The sequence below is a fragment of the Prinia subflava genome, chromosome 24 (assembly GCF_021018805.1).
Source record: "Prinia subflava isolate CZ2003 ecotype Zambia chromosome 24, Cam_Psub_1.2, whole genome shotgun sequence".
NCBI lineage: Eukaryota > Metazoa > Chordata > Aves > Passeriformes > Cisticolidae > Prinia > Prinia subflava.
Window position 1 is genome coordinate 5789582 of NC_086270.1, and position 27700 is coordinate 5817281.

Sequence of the window (27700 nt, forward strand, 5' to 3'; positions counted from 1 at the left end):
CCATCCCGTCCCCTCTCGATCCATCCCGTCCCCTCTCGGTCCATCTTGGCCCTTCTCCATCCTTCCTGGTCCATCACATCCCGATCCGATCCATCCCGGTCCATCCTGGTCTATCCCATCCTGGTCCATCCCGGTCCATCCTGGTCCATTCCATCCCGGTCCATCCCGGTCTATCCCATCCCATCCCATCCCATCCCATCCCGGTCTATCCCATTCCATCCCATCCCGCTCTATCCCATCCCGGTCCATTCCATCCGGCTCTATCCCATCTCGCTCTATTCCATCCCCCTCTATCCCATCCCGGTCTATTCTATCCCAGTCTGTCCCATCCCGGTCCATTCCATCCCGCTCTATCCCATCCCGGTCCATTCCATCCCGCTCTATCCCATCCCGGTCCCTCCCGGTCCCTCGCGCCCCGTCCCGGCGGCGCTGGAGCGGCCTCGCCTTCCCGTGGTGCAGCGCGGCCGCGGCCCCGCCGCGCCGCCATGTTGTCGGAGTGAGAGGCCGGGGAGAGGCAGCGGCGAGCGGCCGGGGGGGGCCCGGCATCCGTCTGCATCCGAGCGCTCCGCCCGTGAGTACCGGCCCGGGGCCGGCCCCGCCGCGCCGCGGACCCCCGCGGACCCGCCCGTGGGCACATATTGGCGGGGGGCGCGGGAGGAGAGGCCCCAGGCCGCCCCGAAGGCGAGCGGCGGCGGGGGCGCTGCGCCGGCGCTCCCGCCCGGCTCCGTGTCGGGGCCGCGGCCTGGGCCCATTGTTAGCGGGGAGGGGGCGCGGGGGGATCCCCGGGCCCCGAGCGCGGCCCCGCGGGCGCTCCGGTAACGGGGACGGGGGTTATTGTTGGGGGGGCGCGGGCCCATCCCAGCCCTCCGCCGCCTTCCGCCGGGCTCGGCCCGCTGGGGGCTCCCCCTCGGTGTGTGGGGCTCCCCCTTCTCCCGGGGAGGGTCTCCCCCTCCTCCGGGGCGGGTTTGGTCCCGGGGGGCTCCCCCGTGTCCCGGGGGTTCAGTCCCGGGGGGCTCTGTGGCCCCGGCCGAGGCCCCGCTTTGTTGCCCCCAGGGCTCTCAGGGGGTGGTTGGGTTCCTTTCCCCCCGGATTTGGGGGGGATTCGGCGGCTCTGGGGGTCCCTGGAAGAGGAGAGGGTCGGGGCTGGCAGCGGGAGGCACGGAAAAAGCAGACAATCCTTTCAGATGTGCTGGGTGACCCTGGGGGTTTTGTGTTGATGTAGGGGTTTTTTTCCCCTTGTTTTTATCTCGTGCTCACATAACAACAGCCTCAGCCCTTGTGAGCTGCAAACTCGGAATTTTAAGAGCCTCTCGCCCGAACCTGAGAAATGCTGTGATTTTTTGTTGTTGTTGTTGTTGTTTGCTTTGGTCAATGTTTAATAACTTTGTTCGGAGCAGAGATTTTATTAGACAGATCATGAGTAAGGAATTTCCTTTATTAGGAGGGATGGAGGTGGGGTAAGGGGGCCCGTGGGTCCTCGGGGGTTTTAATGCTGGTTTTGGGAATCCGGTGGGTTGGGAATTCAGTGCTGCGTCTCCCCAGGTTTTCAGGAAAACACAGGGATAGCGTTAAAAGTTCTGCTAGGCCACACCGCTCTCAAACAATGGCCCTGCTTTCATTTCCAGTGGAACTTTCGAAAAAAAACCCACCCAACCCAAAGTCCTCTGCTTTGGGGCTGAACTTTTTTAAGACGGGCGTTTTACATCGTGTTAATTTTGTAATAATCTGTGATTTCGAGGGGAATAGGGCATCAGAGCCATGAGGATCTGCCTGTGGAGCCGGGCTCCGTGTGGACTAAAGCTCCTTTATTCTGTGTTGTCACCAGCGGTGCTTCAAACTTGCGAGGAGATTCCTCCGAAGTTTTTTGTTGTTTGTGGAATGTCCCAAATCCTGAGGTGTTGTGCCTGCAGTGACAACACGGAGCGGTTCAGGGAAAGCAGATCCGCCTGCCCTGAGCGCGTGGAAGCCTTTGTTTGCAAACCCGGGGCTCTGCCCAGCTCTCACCTGGGAAAAGTTGATCCTCTGTTTTTAGGAAGTTTGGGAGTGAAAGAGGCTCTGGAGGCCCTGAGCAGCTGCGGGGTTGAGAGGGCCTGTGGAGGTGGCTGCAGGTATTCCGGGCTGCGGGAGCTTTGAATGACAGGATCCCGCTGTCCCGCGGCCTGGAACGCGGCATTCCCATGAAAACACGGCTCGGAACTCAACTTGGGCTCCCACAATGCTCCCTCCTCTCTTGCTCCCTCTCAAAATGTCGCCTTTGCCAAGTTTTCCGCTCGTGTTTGGAGCAGCCCGAAGAGGAAGCGCCCGGGAGCCTCTCCTTGATCCATTGACTGAGATTTTCTGGACCCTCCTGATTTTTACGATAACGCCTTTATTAGCTTAGCAATTAATTAGCGTCTGTGGAAGGAGGGACCCGCAGCCCTTTGAGGGAGCAAAGGCTGTAGCAGTGCAACTTTGTACCTTGTTTCTCACTGGAAATAGGCTTGTCACAATCTATACATACTGGAATTTTTTTTGGTGGGGATTCATAGTATCTTCCTTTGTTTGTTTTTTTTTTACAGTCTGCCCAGAGATAACTTGTAACTTCCTTCTAAGGGGCCGCTCAGATTTCATTGCTGCAGTTAATATGCACCTCACTTTGATGATAAATGAATTTCTCACTATTAATTACTTAATATTTTTGTTCTTTTTGTGTAGAGGAGCTTGAGTAGTCCATGTACTGTACATCCTTTTACTGAAGGATTTTGATATTGTTTGTTAAAGGGAAATTAAGAAGAATATGCCATTAAATGGAATTGTAGTCTTAAAATCAGTCAAGATTTAGTCATATCGTGTTTTCAGTGTTTTTTCAAGTATGTGGGGAAGGTGGTGATTTCCAGACTCTTTGAAAGCTGGAGGAGTGAGTCGGGTCGGATGTCCCTGGTGTTTAAGCTGTGAGTGTATAAAAGCCCTGCAGAGTGGCCCTGGGGGCTGTGTGTGTGCAGCACCAAGCTGTGTTGGAGGTGCCATTAAAACAACCTGATCTCTGCAGGTTTTAGAGTCGTTTTCCTCTGAATATTAACCCCACGCTCAGCTCACGGGGCAAACTTAACAAAGTTTGATCGAAGGTAGAACTGGGATTTTTTTATTTTGATCTCCCCACCGTTAGTTAATTGTTCTTGGAAGTTGTTTGTAGTAGTTGAGTGTTGTTCAGGGCTACTACGAGGAGCAGGGAGGGAACAGAGCCGCCTTTCAGGCCCTGGGAGCTGCTGGCAGGAGCAGGGCCAAGCTCTGCAGCCACCAAGGTACAACAGTGAAACATCCTGGGGCTGCTCTGCAGCTCTGCCAGGAGCTTCTCAGGGCTCCACCACCCCAGTTTCATCCTCAGAACTCTCTGTGGGGCTGCATTTAGGTACTTCAAATCATCAACTATCGATCTTTTTAATAAAGATTAAGTCAGACTATTCCATGCCTTTAAAAATGAATTTGCCTTGTTGTGTGAGCATTACATAACGGGGGAAAACACTTTGCTGTTCACACCTGTAGTGTCTTTATTGCTCTGATAGTCCTGCCTTAGAATAACAAACAAACTTCTGTGGTTTTGTGCTGCTGGAATGTTATCAAAATATTTGGGGAATAGGAAGTTGGTGAGTTGCTGTCAGCTTAACCTGGAGGTTCTCCTCCTGCTCACAGGCCATGTGGATGTATGCAAAACATAGGGGGTGTTTAATTTATTGGGGTATTTTATTGGGGTGTTCAGTGCTCTGGGGACTGAAAGGGTGTTGGAGTTGTCCAGTTTCCCCCTGGTGCCATCGAGAGCGGGCCCAGCAGTGCTGGAAAGTTCTGGAAAGTTCTGCTAGATGCCAGGTTTGCTGCTCTTTCTCCAGGGAATTCCATAAAGCATGTCCGTGGGTTTTACTGCTCCTGAGCACAGCTCCTGAGCCAGCAGCCAGAGTGCACGCTGTGCTCGGGACTCCATGAGCTGTACCAGCACAAATCCAGGATTTTCAGTTTGCATTGAAAAAAAAAAAACCACAACAAACCAAACTGTTGCTTTGCTGCTTTGCATGACTGAGGGAATACTTTGGGATGCAGTGGGATCCAGGGTGCCTCAAGTGTTTTTATAGATGGGGGCCAGGCCTCTTTTGCCTGGTGTAAATGGGCACAGCAGGTTCTGGTGTCGCTGCCTTCCCAGGGTTTTTTGGAGGCTTTTTCCCAGCAGTTTTCCAGTCGGTGTGTTGTCCCTCGCAGAAACAGCCGTTCTGCTGGTGCTTCATGGCATCGTGTGCCTCCTGCTAGCCCCGTGCAGCACAGAACGTGGGATTTCTGTGCGTGTTCTGTGCTGTTTTACCTGCTGGGTGCACTGAGCGAGTGCTGAAGGAGTCACATTTACCACAGCGATGTTCCTCTGCCAGTCACAAGATTATTGATGTTATTTAACGCTCCGAGCTGCAGCTGGGAGGATTTCATGTCTCTTTCCCCTCTCTTTCCCCGTGTCCCCCCGCAGGTGTTGGTGGAATGAGCGTAGCGTGCGTTTTGAAGAGAAAAGCAGTTCTGTGGCAGGACTCGTTCAGCCCCCACCTGAAGCAGCACGCCCAAGACACAGCCAACCCCACCATGCCTGTGGTACTGACATCTGGCACAGGCTCGCAGGCTCAGCCACAGCCAGCTGCAAACCAGGCCCTGGCGGCAGGGACACACTCCAGCCCCGTGCCGGGATCCATAGGAGTGGCGGGGCGCTCCCAGGACGACGCCATGGTGGATTATTTCTTCCAGAGGCAGCACGGGGAGCAGCTCGGGGGAGGAGGCAGCGGCGGCGGCGGCTACAACAACAGCAAACACCGCTGGCCCACCGGGGACAACATCCACGCAGAGCATCAGGTAGAAAACCACTCCCAGCTGTCCCAGCTTGGCCCTGCAGCCTCCTCAGAGATGCTTTTCATGGTGCTTTTCTAAAGCTGGAGCTGGTTGTGGTGCAGTTGGAATGGCAACAGTGGTGCTGTTTGTTTTCTCTTTCCAAGGTGGCGGTGCCCTGGTAGCTCTAAGCTGAAAGGTTTCTGCTCGTGAGGGTGTTGAAATCCCAAATCCCAATCCACTGCCTGTGACAGTCAAATGCATGTTTACAAAATTCATCACTCCCTTTATTGATTTTTTTTTCTGATGTGTGAACCAGCATTGCCGTGACTGCTGCTGCTGCTGCTTTTGAAATCTGTTGCTGTAGTTAAATAATTCTTATGTAATGGTATTACAAAACTGCCAATGCATGTAGGTTGTGCTTTTACCATTCCCAATATCGGAAAACACAGGAGTGGAGGTTGCTGGTGGTATGTTTGACTGGTTTCTTTGCTTTGGGGTTGGGTTTTTATGGTTATCGTGGAGAGGGGAAGGTGGTGATGATGTGTGTAGCTAAACTGAAAAGAGCAGCCTTAAGAGTGTCACCAGCCAGTGGTTTTAGGGACTTGTTAGAGCCACTCAGAGTCTCTAGAGGGGTGGTGGGCCAGGCTGTGTGCTGGTGGTGTTTACTAGAAGTCTTCTCAGCAGTTGCACTGTCACTTGTGCTGCAGTTAAACGAGTGGCTGACTCACTCCACTGTCTGTGACCAGTGGCTCACTCATCAAAGACACACGAGTGCTTCCTCTCCGAGGCAGCAGAACCCCGGTGTAAGCACATTTGAAAGCAGAGTGATCCCCACAAACATTGCCAGGGCAGCAGACACAAAGCTTTTGCAACCTTTGTGAACATCTCCTGCCTCCAGTTTGTGGAATCAAAGTGGCCAAGCCCTTGCTCCTCTGCTGTGCCTCCCCAGGGGATGTGTTGCCAACCGGAGCATTTAAAAGCAAACATTGCAGGGAATTTTGCAGCCTCACCAAAGGCAGTGTGTACATCAACAAAGAAATAAACCCAAGTGCCCTGTTGATGTGTTCTGGAAGAAAAATCACATAAAATACTGCACTAGGAGCTAAGGAGTTAGAAAGATATTGTTGTTATTCCCTTATGGAGAAATGTAGTATTTAGGTATCACTGCAGTGAAACAGATGTAATTTTTCTGTTTATTATCCAAGTTTTCAGTCACTAACTCTAAAACTTGCTTCAAGAGACATCAGTACCAGAGATCTCAATGTTTTAAGTTGTGAAAGAAACAATAAGCAAGAATTTCTTGCTGCAGACTTGTAGGTTTTTCAAATCAAAGCAGCCACGGAGTCTTGGGGTGGAGATGCCCGGGCAGGGCCTGCTGTTGTTTGGGCATTTTGTGGCAAGATGAGTTCATGAATTAAAATGATGTCATAAATTCTCAATCCTCTTTTCATCCAGCTCACACTTTCATCCTCCTTTCACTGCAAATCCCTGAAAGCAAAGACAACAAATCTCACTGGAGATAAGGAGGGTGGGGACATGGTCCTTCAAGCTCACAGTCATTAAAAACTCTTCTGGTATTTGAGCTTTTATTTATTTAATAATGGAAAGACTTTAAACTTTCACTCAAACAAAAGAGTTCTTCTTGTTCCAGAGGCTTGCCCTGTTGTCAGCAGAAGTGTTGCTCAGCTTGATTTTCTTCAGTAACTTCTGGAATGAAATGATCCTAATAAATAAACCAGTTAATGAAAGGAAAGCTCATTAACTTCTGCTAGTTTAAATGAGCTGTTCGAATCCAGTTCCTGTATTGTCTGGCAGCAGGACAGTGGTGAGGAGGTTGTGTGGAGAGATCACACCTGCAGGATGGAGCTCACAGAAATGATTCTGATGCTCTCTCAAGTTTCCCCTGTGAGCTCCGTGAGCTGAGGCTCAGGAAATACCCACCAGACCAGAATTAACCTCGGGTTTTTATCTCTTCTGCTTCCTGCTGGCTTTTACACTCTGATAAATGTGGTACAGCCGTAGTTCCAGTGTTTTTGCATTCAGTGCTCATCTCTAAACCAATCTTTGTGTCCAATTTCTTCCAAGACAGCTCTGAGGTGGGGCACTAACCCTGTTCTCCTCTGTCTCATTTGATACCGGGTGCTCCAGTGATTGATGGGCACTTTTATCAGAGTTTGGTGCTCCATCCCTGTTTTTCCATGGCTCTCTGCTTGCCTCAGGGCTTTACTCCTGGGAAGCAGAATGCAGGGTATGTGTAATCCTAACACTGCCATTCTTTCTGACTTCTTGGCCACCTCCACATCTGCTTCTTAAATTATAAATTCCTTGGAGCAAGGACTAATCTTACACATGCAAAATGATTTAATTCAGTTTGGGTTTAGCTGTGGTAGAATTTAATTTGGCCTGCAAGAACAGAAGTGAAAGGAAGTGCTGGGACATGCAGGGAGGTGGGGAATCATTAGGGATGTCTCCTCACTCTCAGTTTCTTATGGATGCACTTTTATTACTGTATTTTTCATTTTAGACTTTCAGAGATGGTTCAGTGAGGGCCAAGCCTTGAAGACTGGTTAGGAAACTCAGTAGCTAAAAGATAATGGGAAGTCAGAAAAAAGGTAATTATAGGCTAATATAGGTTAATGTCTGCCCAGAGCTTGGGAGGTCGTAATTAAAGGTAAAAGGATTTTAATTGTTGGATCCCAGATTCTTTTTGTTCCGTGTGTAGACAGATGTGTGTCTGTTGGTGATAACACTGCAGTGGCTTCTACCAAAGCTGGCATTTCATGGTGGTGTTGAACAGCCAGGAGTGCTGTGAGGCACAGCTGAGCTGCAGTACCCTCAGCTTCCATGGGTTTCCTTTGCTGTTCTTCCTGTCACTTCTCCTCCTGGTAGCTCTGGGAGTTGAGCTGAGAGTGGCTTCAGCAGGGATGGCTTAAGGAAAAGTTTCTCCCAAGGAGGGGAGAGAGAAGCTCCTGCCTGGTAGTGTCCTGGAACAGCAGGAAAATGCTGTGTGTGTGTTTTTCTTATCTTTTCCTGTTGCATTTTTTCCCTTCTCCTCTGAAAGGTGTCTGGGGCCATGTTTTTATATAAAACAAAGCAATTAGAGATGCCTCTGTCATTTCACAAATTTAGGTATCAAAGCTTCACCATCCACGCAGAAAAAACGTGTGCTGCAAGGTCTTCTTTGTCCCTGCAGACACTGAAGTGCTGCTGGAATCAGACTTTGGATTTCTTAACTTGGTCTCTCAGATCTCCTGAGCAAAATCCCAGCTGTTTGCAGCTCCAAATCCTTAATCACCCACCAAACTTCCATGAAAGACATGTAACTGCAAATGTTTCTCTTTTTATCCACAGAAAGCAGCAAGATGAGGTTGAGTGTCAGGGTCCCCAGTAATTTGAATATCTGAGTGAGCAGGTTTAGGCTGTCTGGTGCCTGATTCCTGTTGGGCAGAGCGTAGTCCTGGCTGCTCTGGAGTGTTTGTGTGCTGTTTATCCAGCAAAAAAACGTGGATAGGGATCGGGACATCACGTAGGTAGGGCACAGGATGGTTCCAGGTGAGGAATGGCCTGGGTTGGCTCTCCCTTGGTTATGAAAGGTTGCACAGATCTCACAAACCCAAACAGCCTCTGCTGCTCCTGCAGGGGGCTGAAAAGACACTCGGGGTATTCAGCTGGGACGAGTTATCAGCACTGAGCAGATTTTTGGGAAAATTGGCCGGGTTTTCTTGGCCGGGGTCTCCTGTGGCTCGTGCGTGTGTGTGCCTGAACTGGAGTGAAGGGAGAGTTCTGTGGTGGTGGTCCCTCTGGAATTGCAGTCAGTGGATATATTTAGACTGTCTGAATTGCACTGGGGTAGTGTGGGAGTTGCTTAGTAGAAGCAAATGATTTCAGGCATTTGCTTTCTCTCAGAGCATGTTTAATTAATAATTGGAGACAATAGAACTCTGCAGGGATGGTCTTGTTGAATGTGGGGAATTTTTCACATGGAGTTGGTGAAGAATAGTGAGCACAACAGGGCTGGGGCTGGGGTTTCTGCTCAGTTGTGCCTTTTGGCAGTGTGACAGTGCGGGTTCTTCTCTGGGAGCTGGGGTTGGAGCGGAGGCAGGGGGTAATTCTGGCAGCTGCCCTCCTGGAGCACAGCTCCTCCAGCTCCTCCGTCCTGCCCTGGGAGCTGCTGGCTCTGGGCATGTCTGACAGTGCTGGGTGCTGCTGGCAGGCACCATGGCCACAGCTTGCCTGAAAGTTGTGGCAAGATCCTCTAAAAAGGTCCTGGAAGCAAAGGCAGCCCTGGTGTTTGTTCTTCAAAGTGAAATCTGGTTTAAGTGGTGCTTAACTCCTTAGGACAGAGATTTTGCTCCATCCTGGAAGTGTCCAAGGCCAGGCTGGATGGGGCTTGGAGCAACCTGGGACAGTGCAAAGTGTCCCTGCCCATGGCAGGGGTGGAATGAGCTGGGATTTGGGGCCTCTTCCAACCCAAACCATTCCATGATTTCTGATGTGCCTGTGGAAATGTGCTTGAAATAATTGCATGTGTTGTCTGTGCTGGGTTTGAAGGCATGGAGTGAGTCCCTTGTCACACAAACCATGTGACAGCACCTGTGGCTCAGCTCTTGAAGGTGGTTTCTGACCTCTGTTTCATTAAACCTGTTGAGTTTTCATGGGAACTTCCTTGTGTCCCAGTGAACTGCTCAGGGCTTCCCTTTCCCTCACACTGAAAGGGCTGTGCTAATTTGATATCCAGGTAATTTGAAACATAATTCCTTGTTGAAATGAAGTGTCTGGTTTGGCTGATCTGTTTCACAGAGATTTCTCTATAGTGGAGGGGTTGCCTGGGAGGGGAACTGGAACATTTAATTTGGTTTTCTGCTTTGTGTTGCCCCCTGAAAATTTCTCCTGAGGTATAAAGAGCACAAGTAGATTGGCTTAGCTGGATATTTCAGGTTGGAAAATCCTTGTCATATACAGGGGAGAGAGAACACTCTGAAGCATTCAGAAAGTTACTCTGAGACTCTGTTTCCTCCAAATCCATGGATTTTGCTGTTCCTGATGGGCAGCTGCAGATAAGATTGTCCAGTTGGGATTGATTGCCCAGGTGACCTGATGTGCTGGTGTTGGGATTTCTCTGTGATTGTTGCTGTTCTGCTCTGCTTCCTTGTCATGGTGCTCACTCAAGAGGAGCAAAACCATTTTTACATCACTGAATTTACAAAATTCAGTGCTTCAGTGGATATCTTGTATGAGTGCGCTTTGAAAAGAGATTTATTACAGAACTTGTCCTGCTTGTTTTCTCCTCCCCTCTCCCCAGCTTTGCTCTCCCCCAAGGAGCTTGTTGGTGCTTTGCTGAGTTGCTGTGACCTCCTTGTGCTTCTGCAGAGAGCAGGCTGTGATCCTGGGAGCATTTTTGTGAATGGGTGAAGCTTTACAGCGGATCTGAGCCCCACAATCCCTCCCCAGCCTCTCAATCCCTCCCCAGCCACCCAACCCAACTCCGTTCTATTCCTCACGAAGTGCCACAGATTTCAGCTGCTGATCAGAAATCGCCTGGGTAAGGAGCTGTTGTCGACAGGGCACTAAAGAGCTGTTGCAGAGCGTTGTCTCTGGCTCTGAGAGCTCCCTCTTAGGTGTATCAGGGACGATTTCCAGGCTGTTTTCCCGTGCTGATGTCAGGCTGAACAAACGCTCCTTTGTGCGGCTGCCATGTGATGCTGCTCCCTCCCGGCAAGGAGCTGCTCTCAGCTCTCCTGTTACTCCTGCCTTTGTTAGGGATAACTTCTGTTCCAGGGCAGTTGTTTTTATTGGGAACATCTGTCTGTGGTTCTCGCCCTGTTCAGATTTGGATTCTGGGGTGAAACTCGAGTGTTGCTAAACCCTCAGTGAGTCCTGACAGTGTGGCACAAGGCCACTCTCATCTGTTCTGGCAGAGGTGCCCTGGCACTGCAATTAAACATTGCTGCATCCCTTCCCCACATCTTTTTCCCTCTGAATTTAAACCTGGGAAGGTCACAGTAGGGCTGGGAGTAAAAGGAAAAGCCCCCCGAGGTCAGATCTTAGCACGGCCCCAAGCTCATGCACAAACCCACGGATCCAGGCACACACCTGGGTTGCAGAAGATGGTTTACCCAAGGTATTGTCAGCACCAGCAGGACAAAACTAAGGTGGTTTCTTCCCTTATCCAGTATTTTTGAATCCTGCACCCCAATATGTGCCTGAGACATGGCGGGGTAACCTAAATTCCACGTTAATGAAGTGCTTCCCTGGGTGGATAAAATGGGAGGAAAAACATAATTAGCTAAGGAAGGAGAGCCCCTCTGCAAGGCTGCCTTTGCTGCAGTTATTTCTGTCCCCTGAATCATTAATCAGCCTGGCCCCGTGCCAGGGAAGGCATTAGCCAATCTGCAATTTCAATGGCTTTTTGCTTCCAGTGCTAATGGTAGTAGCAATTCTAACCATGAATCCTTTACTACAAAAATAGTAGTTAAACCACCTAATCCTGTCTAATACTTGTGACTTCACGTTCTTTCTTTACCCACTATTGTTATGGGAGAAGGCTAAAAATAGTGCAGTAATCAGTGGATGGAACAACATATTTGAACCCTGGCTCTGGTTGTCAGTGGCAAACCTGTTGTGGAGGGTGTGATGCTTTCCTTGCTGTCAGCTGGGGAATGCATTTCCCCTCTCCTGGATGCTATAAATGTGTCTGAATGCACTCAGATCTGGGATTTTTTGAAATAACCTCCTGTGTGAGCTGTTCAAACAAGACAAACTCAAGCAGCCTCCCCCAGCTGAAGGAGGATTTGTTTCCATCTGAAATTTGTAAACCTTTAGTTCATTTAAAGAGCTTTATCAATTGTGAGTATATAAATCAAAGTATTCAGCTGTAGTTTTTGGTTTTCTCCTCTGCATTTGAAGAATGCTCCTTGGTTTTGCTGATTTTTCTTCTTCCTGTCTCAATTCTGGTGGTTTTGTAGTAACATTGACTTTTTTTGAGGGATGTTTTACTAGAGAAGTGTTTGGTTAGAATTTTTTGTTATTTTTTTTTAATTGCAAATTGAGCAAGATTTAAATACGGAGGCTAAATGGGTGGAAATGTTACATTCACACTTGCAAAGTGCACAGGAGTTAAAAATAAATATCCAAGGAATAATCACACTCTGGAGGTGCTCTGGGTAAGCACCTGGAATGTACAAACAGGGAGAGCTTGGAATCTCTCATGTGGTTTTCTCACAAATGAAACAAATGCTCGTGGATCTTTCAGGCCAGGTTGGAAAGGGACTGGAACAACCTGGGCCAGTGGAAGGAGTCCCTGCCCATGGCAGGGGCTGGAATGAGATGGGCTTTAAGGTCCTTTCCACCCCAGATCAGTCTGGAATTCTGGGGTCCTAGAGCTGAGAAATCAGGACATCAGTCTCTCTGGAGAAATACAACAATAATAATTTCCCACATTTCTCTGCCAAAGTTGAGGAGCAAAACAAGAGAGATTCCCCAGCAGGGTGGGACCTCCAGCCCTGTGCAGAGCTGCAATCCTGGGAGGCTCCTCCAGGCCCTCCAGGAGCAGCAGGAACCAGCCCTTCCCATGGATTTGTGGTCCCAGCACCCTTCCCTTGCAGTGCTTTTGTTTGCCAGGATGGCAAAGAGGAGCCAGAATTCCTCGTGGAAGTATCTGTGGGACTCCCTGGAATTGGTTCGAAGGGCTGAGGGCAGCACTGGGCCCTGTAATTTACTCAGATCAAAGGAATATTGAAATGATCCATTTACATGTTCCAGGGATTCCTGGCTTTGCAGGGCCCATCCTGCCTCAGTGGGAGCAGATCCCTCCTGGCCAGGAGAGGAATTGGGGAAGAACAAATGAGAAAATCAGAAATCTGAGGGAGGGAAGATGGATCCTGGCAAAAGGGAAAGGCAGCCTTGGGCATGGGGCCACGTGAGGAGCAGGGAATGGGAACCTGGAGAGCCGGGGCTGGCAGAGGTTTGCTTTGCTTCCCCTCTAACAGAATTTTCTAAATAGAAATAGTTTATTTAAACCCTCTTCAGTCACTGTTACCCCCAGTAAATACAGATATTTGATCTATTTAGTGTCCAAGGTCAAAAAATAAAACCACATAAATCAGGCTTTATGTTGCACTTTTACAGACAATTTAGATCATCACTAGAATATTTCTTAGCTCAAATATTTATTAGCAAATATTTTCTAAATTCTTTTCTCCAAAGGAATTTCTAGTTAGTTTTCTATATTTTTTCCTCCTGTATGCCTGATTGTTTTATTTCTTTGTTTAATTCCACTTGCCTTTTGCTTCCTGGGGAACATCTCTTGTGTGAGGAGGAAGAAAAAGAATCCTTTGGGGATGAGAGTGAAATTTAGCCTTGGCTAGTTTGGCTGTCTGTCTGCCCAGATGAATGTAAATTCTATATAAATGAGGATTCCTTAATATATAAAAAAACTGGTGTACAATCCTCTGGGATACCCGAAATGTGATACAGCCCTGCACTTGCAATTTATATGTAAAGGTCATTTTAGCAACCATATTTGCTTAATATAAGGTGCAGTATTAACAGAGATTGTTGACATTAATATTTACCTAAAATTACAATTCACCTGCTTTGCTGGTCGCTCTCAGGGCATGAAAAAAAACCCCTTGGATTATTCTAGAATAAAAAATACGGTCCTGGAAATCTGCAAGGTAAATTCCCTGTTGTTCTCATGCTAATTTGTTGGGTCTTCAGCTCCCTGTTTAGTAATCAGAAGGACAGTTTGGGGCCCCGGCTGCTGTTAATTGACCTGAGTGCAGAATCCCTTCTGACAAGTGCCTTTCCCCCGGGCCTGGCTTTGCTGGGATCAAACGAGCCGGAGATGGCAGCACCAGCAGTGCCCTGGCACAGGCAGGGTCTGGGCATAAGGCCGTGCCCCCGGGCTCTGGGGCCGTGTCCCCGGGCACTGGGGCTGTGTCCCTGGGCTCTGGGGCTGTGTCCCTGGGCTCTGGGGCTGTGTCCCCGGGCTCTGGGGCCGTGTCCCCGGGCTCTGGGGCCGTGTCCCCGGGCTCTGGGGCCGTGTCCCCGGGCTCTGGGGCCGTGTCCCCGGGCTCTGGGGCCGTGTCCCCGGGCTCTGGGGCCGTGTCCCCGGGCTCTGGGGCCGTGTCCCCGGGCTCTGGGGCCGTGTCCCTGGGCTCTGGGGCTGCTGCAGGTGTGTTTGAATGCACCTGGGGAATCGGGAATTCTGGGGTTTTGTGGACTTTCAAGTGCTTTGATTCGGAAGGGACCTCGAGGATAATTCAGTGCCACACCTGCCATGGCAGGGACATCTCCCACTGTCCCCATCCAGCCTGGCCTTGGGCACTGCCAGGGATGCAGGGGCAGCCACAGCTGCTCTGGCAATTCCAGCCCAGCCCCTGCCCACCCTGCCAGGGAACAATTCCTGCCCAATCTCCCAGCCAGCCCTGCCCTCTGGCACTGGAAGCCATTCCCTGTGTCCTGTCCCTGCAGCCCTTGTCCCCAGTCCCTCTGCAGCTCTCCTGGAGCCCCTTCAGGCCCTGCCAGGGGCTCTGAGCTCTCCCTGGAGCCTTCTCCTCTCCAGGGGAGCACCCCCAGCTCTCCCAGCCTGGCTCCAGAGGGGCTCCAGCCCTGGAAGTATCTTTATGTCCCCTTTGCTGTGTTGCAGTTTTTTACCCCAGGGGACACCCTGGTTTGGGGTGCTGTGTTAGGGCTGGAGCAGGAGGGGTTGGTCCCAGTCCCTCTGTGTGGGTTGTTCCTCCACTCGCACTCTCCAGGGTGATCCAGACCTGTGGATCTTTGGTGATGTCTGTGGTGAACATCTGAGTCTTTGCTCTTCTGCGTGAGATAACTTGGAAAACTGAAATCTGTGACAGGGTGTGTTGAAGGGGCTTGGAGAAAGGGAAAATGTCTTTGCCTGGGTTTGTGGGGTGATGGTGAGCAGCAGGTACCAGCACACAGAACATCCTCACCTGCTGGAATTGTGCTTTGTCCCTGTCTGGTACAGCTTCATCCATTCAGAAATGTTCCAGACACAGACAAGGGCTGGTGTCTGGGTAGCTTTGGGACAAGGAAAGCATTTGCTTCTGAATTGTTGTCACTGAGTTGTGCGATGCCAGGGCTGTCAAATCTTATTGAAAAGGAGAGAAAGTGTGGTTGTCCTGTGTGAGGTGCTGCCTGACATGAATGAACTGCTCGGGGGGCTGGAAAATCTCCGTGAGTTTGTTTGGTTGAGAGCTGCTGAGAGGCTCCTCTGCAGTGGGTGAGGTTTGAAGTGGCCTTTGACCACCGGAGAAATGGGTTTGGCTTGCAGCCTGCCATACATGGGAGCTGAAAGCATTCCATGCTTTTTGTCCTGGAAGAGGAGTAGGTTTCTGCTGGAATGGGATTGGTGTCTGCTGTTGGAATTGGGAAAGGCCCCGGAGCCTCAGTGTGAGATCAGGGGGGTTGGGAGGATCAGGAGGGTGGAGTGCAGGGTCCTGCCCGTGGGTCACCACAACCCCCAGCAGCTCCAGGCTAGGGCAGAGCCTGGAGAGCAGCGAAGGGCCCTGGGGGTGCTGGTGACAGTCTGAACATGAGTCCAGGTGTGCCAGAGGCTGCTGCCACCGGGGCTGTGTCACCAACAGGAGCAGGCAGTGACTGTCCCTGTGCTGGCACTGCTGGGGTACCTCATGACAGGAGAGACACTGAGGGCCTGGAGCGTGTTCAGGGCAGGGAATGGAGCTGAAGGGTCTGGAACCCCAGGAGGGGCTGAGGGAGCTGGGAAGGGGCTCAGCCTGGAGAAAAGGAGGCTCAGGGGGACCTTGTGGCTCTGCACAGCTCCTGACAGGAGGGGACAGCCGGGGGGGTCGGGCTCTGCTCCCAGGGACAGGGACAGGAGGAGAGGGAACAGCCCCAGGCTGGGCCAGGGGAGGCTCAGGGTGGGCAGCAGCAGGAATTTCCCCATGGAAAGGGGGCTCAGGAATGGGAACTGCCCAGGGAGGTTTGGAGTGCCCATCCCTGGAGATGTCCAGAGAAGGACTCTGGACGTGGCACTGAGAGCTGTGGGCTGGGGACAGGGTGGGGATCGGGCACAGCTCGGAGGTCTCAGAGATCTTTTCCAACCTCAGTGATTTGGGAAAATGAATGAGATTTGGAGATCTGACAGAGAGGAATGTGCAGTGAGGAATCCAGCTGTGACTCAGGGGTGTGAATGAGGAATCCAGCTGTGTCTGTTGGGTGTGCAGTGGACTCCAGCTGTGTCTGTTGGGTGTGAATGAGGAATCCAGCTGTGTCTGTCTTGCTGTGTCCCATGTTTTCCAGCAGAGGTGAGAACTGGTGCAGAGCAGAGGCTGAGTTCTCCCCAGCCTCAGGAGGTGCAGTGATCTGTGGTTTTGCTCCAGTTTCCAGTGGCTGGTAGCAAATCCCACTCTGGGATCTGCGCTCCCACCGGGCAGGCAGGGAATGATTTCTGAGTCAGTGGAGTGGCTGGAGCTGGAGTGTGTTACAGTGACACACATTCCTGTATTAGTGTATTGCTCTTCTTGAATGAGATTTAGATAATTCCTGAGTGCATCCACACGTTCCATGGCGAGGGGAGGGATGTTCTTGTGCAATGGACTCGTTCTGGAGCGTGGTGCTCGTGTCCAGAGCCTTCATTTTGTGAATGGGGTTCCAGAGTGAGTGTGAGCAGAGGGGAGGAGTTCTCCCATCCTCAGGAAGCAGCAGCCCGCTCCTGTGAGGATGTGCACTCTGCATCCCTTTCCAGAGGCACAGCCTGCCTGGAATGGGCTGGAACAGGGGTCAGCCTTGGGGTGCTGCTGTCTGAGAGCAGCAGGGGTCAGGTTTGGCTGGACCCCAGCTGCCCTGTCCTTGTGTGGTTGCTGGAGTTTATGGAGCTCACCTGTCCCTCCGGAGCCGGGGTGTCACGTCAGAGCTGGATGTCAGGGCATTGCTCCCGCGTGCAGACGATTGATCCTGGCGTTGTCTTCTGCATTTCCTTCAAATCTCTGCTTCAGTGGTGAAGCACATTTTCTGGTAATCAGATCTCATCGGCGTCAATGCTCATCTGGGGAGAAGTTCTGACTCTGTGGACCTCGGTGTTTCTCGTGTTTACACTCTCCTGGCTCTGCTCTGTGCCCCTCAGAACTCAGGGATCCTTAACAAGAACAGATCCTGATGAGGTGGAAGATCAGCTCTATTGTTTAATTGCCATTCCAGAGGAATCCCCGACTTCTGGAATGCCGAGGTGTTGGAAGTCATGGCTTTGGCTTTGTGTTCTGCTGCTTCAGACACTTCCTTCTTCCTGGAAGGAAAACAAAGGAGCCTCGTGATATTTGTGTGCAGTGAGGTGAAAATGTGTTGCTATTTAACATTACAGGTGCTGAGAAATGGGAAAAGGATCTTTCGGGTGCAGTCTTTGAAAATCAAATAAATAGATCCAATGATCAATGAAGATAAAGGAACTGTGTGACTGAGAGAAAGAGCCTGAGAATTGCTGTTTATGAGCACTTTGAGCACAGAGTGGCCAAAATCAGGCACAAAGACCTGATTTAGAAAATGCTTTTATCCATATTTGTTAGGATTCTTAAAAGAGAGATGAGAAGGGATGTGAAATACCTGTGAATGAATCATTTCTTCATTTCCTCATCTCTGATAAAGAAGGCATATTTTATTTTCTGCTTTTCATCATGGCTGGGCTGAGGGATGTTTGGGGAGGGGATGGAGCAGCCTGTTTCTCCTGTGGGCATCGTCCTGTTGGAGCGAGTCCAGAGGAGCCACCAAGTCACCTGCAGGGCTGGAGCACCTCTGCTGGGAGGAAAGCTGAGAGATTGGGACTGTTCAGCCTGGAAGAGAGGAGGCTCTGGGGTGATCTCACTGTGGCCTTCCAGCACCTGCAGGGAAAGATGGAGAGGGACTACAGACAGCAGCCTAGGCTGAGGGGAGGAGATGGCTTCAAACTGACAGAGGCTTGGTGTTCATTGGATCTGTGGGAGAAATTATTCCCTGGCAGGGTGGGCAGGGACTGGGCTGGAATTGCCAGAGCAGCTGTGGCTGCCCCTGGATCCCTGGCAGTGCCCAAGGCCAGGCTGGACCCTGGGACTGGAGCAGCCTGGGACAGGGGGAGGGGTCCCTGCCACGGCAGGGGTGGCTCTGGAGGAGCTTTAATGTCCCCTCCAACCCAAACCAGTCCATGATTCCAGGTTGACCAAATCGAATACAAATATCATTTAATGTCCTTTTGGATTTTGCTGGGAATGCAAGGATTGGATCTTTGTAGCAGCTTTGTTTTGAGGTTCCCACAGCTCAGCACCCACCCCTGGGAGATGATTTGTTTTGGGGAAGCTGCTGGACACACTTGGAGCAGCTTTTGTGGTGGCTTTTGTGGTTTGCTGGCACATCACTTCAGCAGTGATGAGTTCACATCACCTTCTGAATCCTCTGTGCAGCTTCTCCTTTCCTCTGATGTCTGATGAAAATAATAATTTACTCTCTGCCAGCTTTTGTGGTTTGGCACATCTGGGGGTTGCAGCGCTTTCCATGAGTTCAGCTCGAGGTGCTCCATGGAGGAATTTGGTCCCAGTGATGTTTGTGTGGCACCAGGCAGCTGAGCTGTGGCAGCTGCAGAGCAGGGGTGGAGCTGGCAGGGGTGGAACCCGTGGGGCTGCAGTTTGGGAAGGGTTTGCACTGGATATTGGTGGCCCATGTGACAAATGTCACTGCAAAAGGTGGCAAGGCTGAGGCAGAACTGAAAAGAGCTGAGCTGAGGTACACTAACAAGAGATACCTGATTTTTAAACTGGGATTCTGAGTGAGTGACCCCTGAGGATTTGCAAATTATGTAAATATCTACTAAATAATTCAATAATATACCACTAATCTTTTGCAAATTATGATGGCCACAAAATAGAAGAATTTAGACTGGAGGGGGTTTCTGGTGGTGCTTTCTTCCATCTAATTCTTAAGTTGAGATGTCCAGAATATTGTCTCAGCTGAGATCTATAAATATTGTCTTATTTGAGAACTTGTCTTAGAATAGAAGTCAAACATAATCCCAAGGTCTTGGTCCTGCTGGAGGTGGTGCTGCAGTATCAGAAGTCAGGGTTAAGGTCAGTGATGGTGGTGGAACATTACAGGGCTGCTTACTGGTGGGCCATGAGCATCTGAACAGTTTTTGGGATTTTTATGTCCTGTAAATGACCCACCAGGTATTGCTGAGCTCCTTCCTCAGTCTGGGAGGGCTCTGAGTGAGCCAGGACTAAACCCTGTGTGTAAACCTGCAGCATCCTGGGTCAGTGTGCACACAAACATCCCACGGACCCCGGATCAATGTGGGCATTACTCATTTAAACGTGCTTTGTACACTCCTCCCTGCTCAGCAGAGCGGTGCCTGAGCCCTGCTGGGCTGCAGGGAGTGTGTAAACACTGAGTAGGAGGGGAGTAGTTCCTGCTTGTGCGGGGTGTTTGTGGCTGCTGGGACGGGCAATCAGCTGCTCCCGGTCCCGGCACGTGGCTCCATTGCTGGGCTTTGGCCTCGAGTCCAGAGTTGGGGTTTCTTTTTTGATTTGCTTCCTTGTGTGTGCTCAGTGGCTGGGATTTGGGAGTGAGAAGCAGCAGAAGGGTTTTCCTGCATTTTCAACATATCCAGTCCATGTCAGGCACCCATCCCTGCCCTGGGACAGGGACAGCACCCAGGGCACGGCTGGAGCTGGGCCAGGGCAGGCTCAGGCTGCAGAGCAGGGAAAGGTTCTTCCCCCAGAGGTGCTGACACTGCCCAGGCTCCCCAGGGAATGGGCACGGCCCCAAGGCTGCCACAGCTCCAGGAGCCTTTGGACAGCACTGCAGGGATGCTCAGGGGGGATTTTTGGGGGTCTGGGCAGGCACAGGGGCTGGACTGGATCTTCCTTGTGGATCTGTTGAACTCAGGATGTTCTGTTGTTCTGTCAGCTTACTTAACCAGTTGTTTCAAGTTTATGCTTTGTTTTTCTGCTCTCAATAACTCAATTTTCATCAATTCAAACCGTTGTGTTTTTCCCCTTCATGTCAGTGTAACCTGAATGTAAATTTGCTAGGTTTATACAGGAGACTTTCCTTGATTCCCATCTGAAATGATGCTGGCACCTCATGCCTTGACTCCCTCACCTGAAACCACGAGCAGAGACAGTTGTGTTAGGCTTTGTGTGTCTTAAAAGTAATTGCTGGTTGTTCCTTTCTTGTGCATGTGTAAATGTAACACACACATACAAATCCGTGTGTTATGATACACGTGTGTATATAATAATGAAAGTATATAAATTTTCTAACTGCTGGGAGTGTTAAAGGTAAGTCATCCTCTGGAGCTCCATAACGTTGTTACAGGCTCTCATGTGGAATGTAGCTCAGTCTGGAGCAGAAAAATGGTGATAAACTCTGATTATAATAAAAATAACAGCAAATAAAAGCATTTCCTCATGGCCTTTTCTCCCCTCTATGAATAGGTGCGTTCCATGGATGAACTGAATCACGATTTCCAAGCGCTGGCTCTGGAGGGACGGGCTATGGGAGAGGTAAGTGAGAGGCCTGGAGAAAAACATCCATATTTTGGGAGGGGGAGGGAATGAAATAGCAGCTTTTTGAGGCTGCTTGGACAGTTGTGATGCTGAGGGTTCTGCATTCTGCCTGCAAGGGGGTGGGGGTGTGTGTGTGTGTGTGTGTGTGTGTGTGTGGTTGATCCAACCCCAAACCTGCCAGGGTGGAATCCATCTCAGGGGGAGGAACAGCTCAACCTCCGCCTGTTGGCTCATCCAGCAGGAGAGCGTGGCTGGACAGCCACAGCTCAGAATCTGCCTGGGCACAGGTGTCCCAGTCCTTGGAGCAGGTTTATTTTGGGATTCACTGAGCTCAGGCCCCGTTGTGCTGTGGGGCAATGTCTGCTGCCCTCTCCACTCCTGGGCACCTTTTTTGTGCCTCTTGCAGAAAGGCCAGGGCTGTGTTCAAGGTTTGGGGTAACTGGGCAGCGTGAGCCAGGGCTGCAGGAGGGATAAGGGCAGCACAGAGATAATGGGCCTGCAGCTGAACTTCACAGCACCCCAGCCAGAGTTCATTTCATCTCTCACAGCAGCAAGGAGGTGGCAGATTTAGGGGGAAATGCCCACTGTTTTAGTTGGAAAAAAGAGAATTTATCTAATTTTAGAGTGACCTGAAAGAATAGCTTGTTCCTGTAGGTTCCTGGAAGTTGGATGGAAAGGCTTCTTTGCCTTGCCTGATTCCTTTTGCCTTTAGGAGGAGAAAATCAGTTCTGGTAGGAGGATGTTCATGTGTGGCAGCTCAGCTTGATGCCAGTCTGATGCTCCTCTCAAGTTCAGACAAGCTTATTTACTTCATGTTCAGTCCATCCTGTCTGTTACCCACTGCATGATCCAGGTGTAGAAAATAAAAATCCCTGGAACCTTGAAGTGGCTGTTCTGGAGAAAAGAGCAAACCAGGAGTGGTGTAGTGTGATTCATAGGAGGGTTCCTTCTCTCAGGTCAAAGACCTCCCCCCTTCCCTGCTTCCCCCCTTCCCTGCTTCCCCCCTTCCCTGCTTCCCCCCTTCCCTGCTTCCCCCCTTCCCTGCTTCCCCCCTTCCCTGCTTCCCCCCTTCCCTGCTTCCCCCCTTCCCTGCTTCCCCCCTTCCCTGCTTCCCCCCTTCCCTGCTTCCCCCCTTCCCTGCTTCCCCCCTTCCCTGCTTCCCCCCTTCCCTGCTTCCCCCCTTCCCTGCTTCCCCCCTTCCCTGCTTCCCCCCTTCCCTGCTTCCCCCCTTCCCTGCTTCCCCCCTTCCCTGCTTCCCCCCTTCCCTGCTTCCCCCCTTCCCTGCTTCCCCCCTTCCCTGCTTCCCCCCTTGCCCGCTTCCCCCCTTGCCCGCTTCCCCCCTTCCCTGCTCCACCCCCTTCTGTGGAAAACCATAATCCAGGGTTGCATTTTTATTTGACGTGAGAGAAAAATCTGTTTTTCCAGGTTGGATTAATTTACCCCAAGACTATTGACTATGAGGAGGTGAAAATGATTTTCAAAGGAGCAAACCTGACATTAAAAACCTGCCTGAAGCTGCTGCACAGCAGCTGCTGTGCTCCATGTGCAGCTTTTCTGTGGAATGCTGGGGGTGGGAATGTTCCGGGGAGGTGATTTGGTGACTCCTGCTTTGGGCAGGAGGTTCATTCTCAGAGAGCCCGGGCTGGCTGTGGGCAGGTTCACGGCGAGCGCGGCGCTCGGCTTTGCTGATCGTGACACAAGGTCACGGAGCTGAGATGCCTGAAGGAATTCCTAAAAATGCTGAGCTCTCCCAGCTTTTGGTTTATTTAGGCATTTCTGAGAGGAGCGGGGTTGGGTTTGTGTTTTGGAGCTTTGCCTTCCAGTAATGAGTCATTTTTCCCCCCTTGTAACTGTGATGCAGAAAGTTTTGGCAATGGCATCCTTTTGTCACTGGGCTTTTCCATATGCTGGAATGAGCAGGTTTTTCCTTTCCAGGAAAGGTGACATCTCACCCTTCTCTTTCAGCTAAACCACCATTTCTTGTTTCTTTTGGGGTTTTTCTCCCTCAGTCCCACAGTTTCCATTCTTTATCCATTGAATTTTCTCGCTGTCTCTCCAAGGCTGATTTCAGGAAATCCCACAGGATCTGTGTTGACTTTCAGGACCGTGTTCCTCACCTGGATTTTATGCAGTTGAGATGCCCTAACAAGGCACTGGTGGTTTCTGCCTCTTCTTCTGTTCCTGGAATGAGAAGGAAACTTGGGGAGAAAGTCAGAAAGTCTGAAATAAATGATAGTGAAATAACTTGATAGTGAAAAATCTGGAGGAGAAAGATGAGGAAGAGCATTTCTGCATTTAGTGTTAGATTTCTTTTCTCTTATTGTTTTCTTGCTCCTTGTTAAGCATCATCGTAATTCCAGGAGTTTGTGAAGACATCAGAGCAGTTTTTTAAAGAGCAGTGTCAAGCAGTTGAAGCTCTTATCGATCCTGCTCTCGGAATATAGGTAATACTTGGAGATCAGCAGTTATCCTTATTTGGGAACATTAAGAATACTTTAAAACCCCCACAACTTCTATCTCTCTTGGGGTTGTTTCCATCCTCACACTCCCAGCCTCATATTCCCGAATTTCCCGTGAGTGGAAGTGCAATATTTTCTCAAGCAGGGATTGAAAAGAGCCCCAGAGCCCCTTTTGCTTTAAACTGAAAGCTTTGTGCTGTTGGTAGTGGCCATGGTCAGTAATGCTGAAAGCAGCCCTGGGGGCAGGGGATATTGTTCCTCTGTTGCAGCACCTTGTCCAGGCTGTTCTCTGGGATGAGGGAACTCACCCTGGAGATTTGTCCAGCAGTTCCAAAATGCGAGATTTTGGTGCTGTGGCTCAGCCCAGCACATGTGGCCCTTAATGCCTTGATCCCACAGCCCTGCCCCTTATCTTTGGCTTAACACAAACCCTGCAAGTTCCCTTTCTCCCCCAGGCTCAGGATGAGGAGCTGCATATCTGCTTTTCCTTGCTGGAATCTCTTGGATCTGTAGCTTTGCAGCAGGGAATATCGCTGAGTGTCTCTGGGGACAGCGGGCAGCACGGAGGGGCTGTGAGTTGGGTCTGTCCCCTACCCCTTACAGGCATTTGGGACCTTGGCTTTGGAGTAGGTTGTGCAAAGTCTGTCTGGAGTCAAGGAGCAGCTGGGCGAGTTGCTGGTGAAATTTAATCCAGAGGGTGGGAGGAGGGTGAGGACACAGAGCCATGAGGCAACTGGAGGTGCTTAACTTCAAACCTGGAATATTGGGGGTAGCAGGGAATTGCACCTGCCCTGGCAGAGAAGTGCTGGTAAGAAATACGCATTTAACTGAAAGTGTGAACTCTTGCTGGGCTGCTGCCCTTGCAGGTGGCAGTGCTGGGAGCACTGAGTGAGAGCATTGAAATTCCTGCAGCCCCTGGGGATCGTTGTGGGGGAGCTCTGGGACATCAGAACCTGGAGAGGCACCTTGGATCTCTGCTCCCTGGGACAGGGACAGCACCCAGGGCACGGCTGCAGCTGGGCCAGGGCAGGCTCAGGCTGCAGAGCAGGGAAAGGTTCTTTCCCCAGAGGGTGCTGGCACTGCCCAGGCTCCCCAGGGAATGGGCACGGCCTCGAGGCTGCCACAGCTCCAGGGGTGCACAGGGTGGGGTTGTTAGGGTGCAGGAGCTGAAATCCATGATCCCTGTGGATATTCCAACTCTGGATATTCCATGATTCCACGCCCATGTCCATGGTTAGTGCCCCACTGGTGCAGCTGGGTAGGTCCTGGAGAAGCCCCTGCAGAGGGACCCTGTCACAGTGGCTGTGACACTGGGGCTGGACACTTCTGTAGCTGCTTTAAAGAAAACAACCACAAGCCAAACAAAAATGAAGAAAAAAATCATCCCAAACGAAACTCTTGTGCCTCTGCTTTCCATGCTACTGATGCCTGTGCTGTGTTCCCATAAATTTGTGATTAATTGGCCCCATAAATTTATGATTCATTGGCAGCTGGGGAGTACTGGCAGTTGGGAATAATGTTGGGGTTGAGTTTTTCAGTTTCCCCAGCTCTGGCAGTTTTGGAGATGGGAGTGGAGCCAGGATGGAGATGGAAACAATGGGGCTGTGTTGGAGATGGGAGCAGTGGAGCAAGGTTGGTGATGGTGCCACAGGAGCTCCCCTGGCACATTCAGGAAAGCTGAGGGCAGGGCTGAGGGCAGACCTGAACAAGAGCACAGGGAATGGTCAAACATTCCCAATCCTGTGCTCCTTTTCTTGTTCTCTCCCCAGAGCTGTGAACAGAGTGAGTCCTGGGGTGGGCAGGCTGCTGCCTGTTCTGGGCAGGGGCAGTGCAGGGCTGGGCAGGGACAGTGCAGTGCAGGGGCAGTGGAGGGACCGTGCAGGGCTGTCCCGGACCGTGCAGGGCTGGCAGGGCTGGCAGTGCTGTGCAGGGCTGGCAGTGCTGTGCAGTGCTGTGCAGGGCTGTGGGTGCTGTGCAGGGCTGTGGGTGCTGTGAGTGCTGTGCAGTGCTGTGCAGTGCTGTGCAGGGCTGTGGGCGCTGTGCAGGGCTGGCATTGTGGGTGCTGTGCAGGGCTGGCAGCGCTGGGCAGGGCTGGCATTGTGGGTGCTGTGCAGGGCTGTGCAGGGCTGGCATTGTGGGTGCTGTGCAGGGCTGGCATTGTGGGTGCTGTGCAGGGCTGGCATTGTGGGTGCTGTGCAGGGCTGGCATTGTGGGTGCTGTGCAGGGCTGGCATTGTGGGTGCTGTGCAGGGCTGGCAGTGCTGGCAGTGCTGACAGTGCTGTGCAGGGCTGTGCAGGGCTGGCATTGTGGGTGCTGTGCAGTGCTGTGCAGGGCTGTGGGTGCTGTGCAGGGCTGGCAGTGCTGTGCAGGGCTGGCATTGTGGGTGCTGTGCAGGGCTGGCAGTGCTGCGGGTGCTGTGCAGGGCTGGCAGTGCTGTGCAGGGCTGGCATTGTGGGTGCTGTGCAGGGCTGGCAGTGCTGTGCAGGGCTGGCATTGTGGGTGCTGTGCAGGGCTGGCATTGTGGGTGCTGTGCAGTGCTGTGCAGGGCTGGCATTGTGGGTGCTGTGCAGGGCTGGCATTGTGGGTGCTGTGCAGTGCTGTGCAGGGCTGGCATTGTGGGTGCTGTGCAGGGCTGGCATTGTGGGTGCTGTGCAGGGCTGGCATTGTGGGTGCTGTGCAGGGCTGGCATTGTGGGTGCTGTGCAGGGCTGGCATTGTGGGTGCTGTGCAGGGCTGGCATTGTGGGTGCTGTGCAGGGCTGACAGTGCTGTGCAGGGCTGTGGGCGCTGTGCAGGGCTGGCATTGTGGGTGCTGTGCAGGGCTGGCATTGTGGGTGCTGTGCAGGGCTGTGGGTGCTGTGCAGGGCTGTGGGTGCTGTGCAGGGCTGGCATTGTGGGTGCTGTGCAGGGCTGGCATTGTGGGTGCTGTGCAGGGCTGGCATTGTGGGTGCTGTGCAGGGCTGGCATTGTGGGTGCTGTGCAGGGCTGTGGGTGCTGTGCAGGGCTGGCATTGTGGGTGCTGTGCAGGGCTGGCATTGTGGGTGCTGTGCAGTGCTGGCATTGTGGGTGCTGTGCAGGGCTGGCATTGTGGGTGCTGTGCAGGGCTGGCATTGTGGGTGCTGTGCAGGGCTGTGGGTGCTGTGCAGGGCTGTGGGTGCTGTGCAGGGCTGGCATTGTGGGTGCTGTGCAGGGCTGGCATTGTGGGTGCTGTGCAGGGCTGTGGGTGCTGTGCAGGGCTGTGGGTGCTGTGCAGTGCTGTGCAGGGCTGGCATTGTGGGTGCTGTGCAGGGCTGGCATTGTGGGTGCTGTGCAGGGCTGGCATTGTGGGTGCTGTGCAGTGCTGGCAGTGCTGCCGGTGCTCCCCTCCCTGCCCCAGCTGGCAGCAGCCCGGCAGGGCCGATAACATCTCCGGCTTTGTAAAGCAGAGCAGGACCTGTAAACACCCGTAAACACCCGCTCTGCCTCCCCTACCTGTTGCTGCAGATAAACCCAGTTCTCCACTGCACAGATGGCTGCTTTTATCTTAATATTTTCCTTGTCTGATAGGGATCAGTTTTCTTAATTTGTCTAATTCATAATCCCATCTCAGAGGGATCTCTGTGCCCTGGCTGCTGGAAGTATTGCTTTTGTTGATGATGGGTAAGTCCTCCCCTCCTCCCTGCTCTGCTAAATTGAATATTGGCCTAACTGGTAAGTCCTTTGTAAGAGGGCTTAGCAGGATTATTTTCATACTGGATAGGGTCAATTTTAATAAAAACCAGGGAATGAATAAATGACTCTGCTTCTAAACTGCTGCTTGTTCCTTTTAAATTTCCAACCTGCAGAACAGGATGAAAGTAATTTAAAATACCTTTTTTTTCTCCTCCATTGCAACTGACAACTTTCCCTGAGGAAAAATTCATTGTCTTGGCAGCCTGTTGCATAATTCAGTGCAGATGATTGCTGCTTGCTAACCTCTGTGTTGGTTGGAGCAGCACTTGACAGAACAAAGCTGTCCCCCCATGCATCTGTTAATATTGGCTTTTGGGTTTCTCTGCTATCTCGAAATAGATCTGGAATCTCCGTGTGAGGTAAACATCTCTATTCTGTTTGTTTCTGCTGATGGTACAGAACTTCCAGTTGGAAACTTGGTGCTTCTGGTGGGGAAAGATTAAACTGGGGGGGACAGAACTGGAGTGGTTTGTGCAGGGCATGGTGAGAGGGAAGTTGTGTTGCGACCCTTGTCTGTGATTCACTGCAAAATTCAAAAGGTGTTGGGGTGCAGGATCGTGTTGGGAAACGTTTTGTTTTCCTTAGGAAAGGGGTAGAGGAGAGCAGGGCAAACAGGGAAGGGCTGGATTGGCTCCAGGTCCCGCTCCAGCAGGGAAAAGCTGTTGTAGAGCTGGGTGTGCTGGAGCTGCTGCAGGTGTGAGAGAATCCCAGAGTGGTCTGGGTGGGAAGGGATCTCAGAGCTCATCCAGTTCCACCCCAGGGACCCCTCCCCTGTCCCAGGCTGCTCCAGCCCCAGTGTCCAGCCTGGCCCTGGGCACTGCCAGGGATGCAGGGGCAGCCACAGCTGCTCTGGCAATTCCAGCCCAGCCCCTGCCCACCCTGCCAGGGAGGAATTTCTTCCCGAGGAGAAATATAGGGTGGGAGGGGTATGGCCTTGCAGGACAGAGGCAAGAAAGATTGAGCAGAACAGGGTAATTTCCAACCTTAACAATTCCATGATTTTCTTTTCAAGGATACAAGAGAGGGATTTTTACAAGGCAGTGGAGGGACAGGAGCCAGGGAATGGCTTCCAGTGCCAGAGGGCAGGGCTGGCTGGGAGATTGGGCAGGAATTGTTCCCTGTGAGGGTGGGCAGGGGCTGGGCTGGAATTGCCAGAGCAGCTGTGGCTGCCCCTGGATCCCTGGCAGTGC

At 51.7% G+C, this 27700-nt stretch overlaps 1 protein-coding gene across 6 annotated transcripts in view; it reads left to right on the forward strand.

Annotated features, from left to right (window-relative positions):
- Positions 1 to 429: 429 nt before the first annotated feature.
- Positions 430 to 27700, forward strand: part of PUM1 (pumilio RNA binding family member 1) — an 86186-nt gene continuing 58915 nt past the window's right edge. For all 6 annotated transcript variants that reach the window (XM_063419152.1, XM_063419155.1, XM_063419153.1 and 3 more), the window contains exons 1-3: positions 430 to 571; positions 4484 to 4857; positions 20271 to 20339. In XM_063419152.1, the coding sequence (XP_063275222.1) occupies positions 4495 to 4857; positions 20271 to 20339 (432 nt within the window). In that variant the 5' untranslated portion in view covers positions 430 to 571; positions 4484 to 4494. The remainder of the gene's footprint in view (positions 572 to 4483; positions 4858 to 20270; positions 20340 to 27700) is intronic.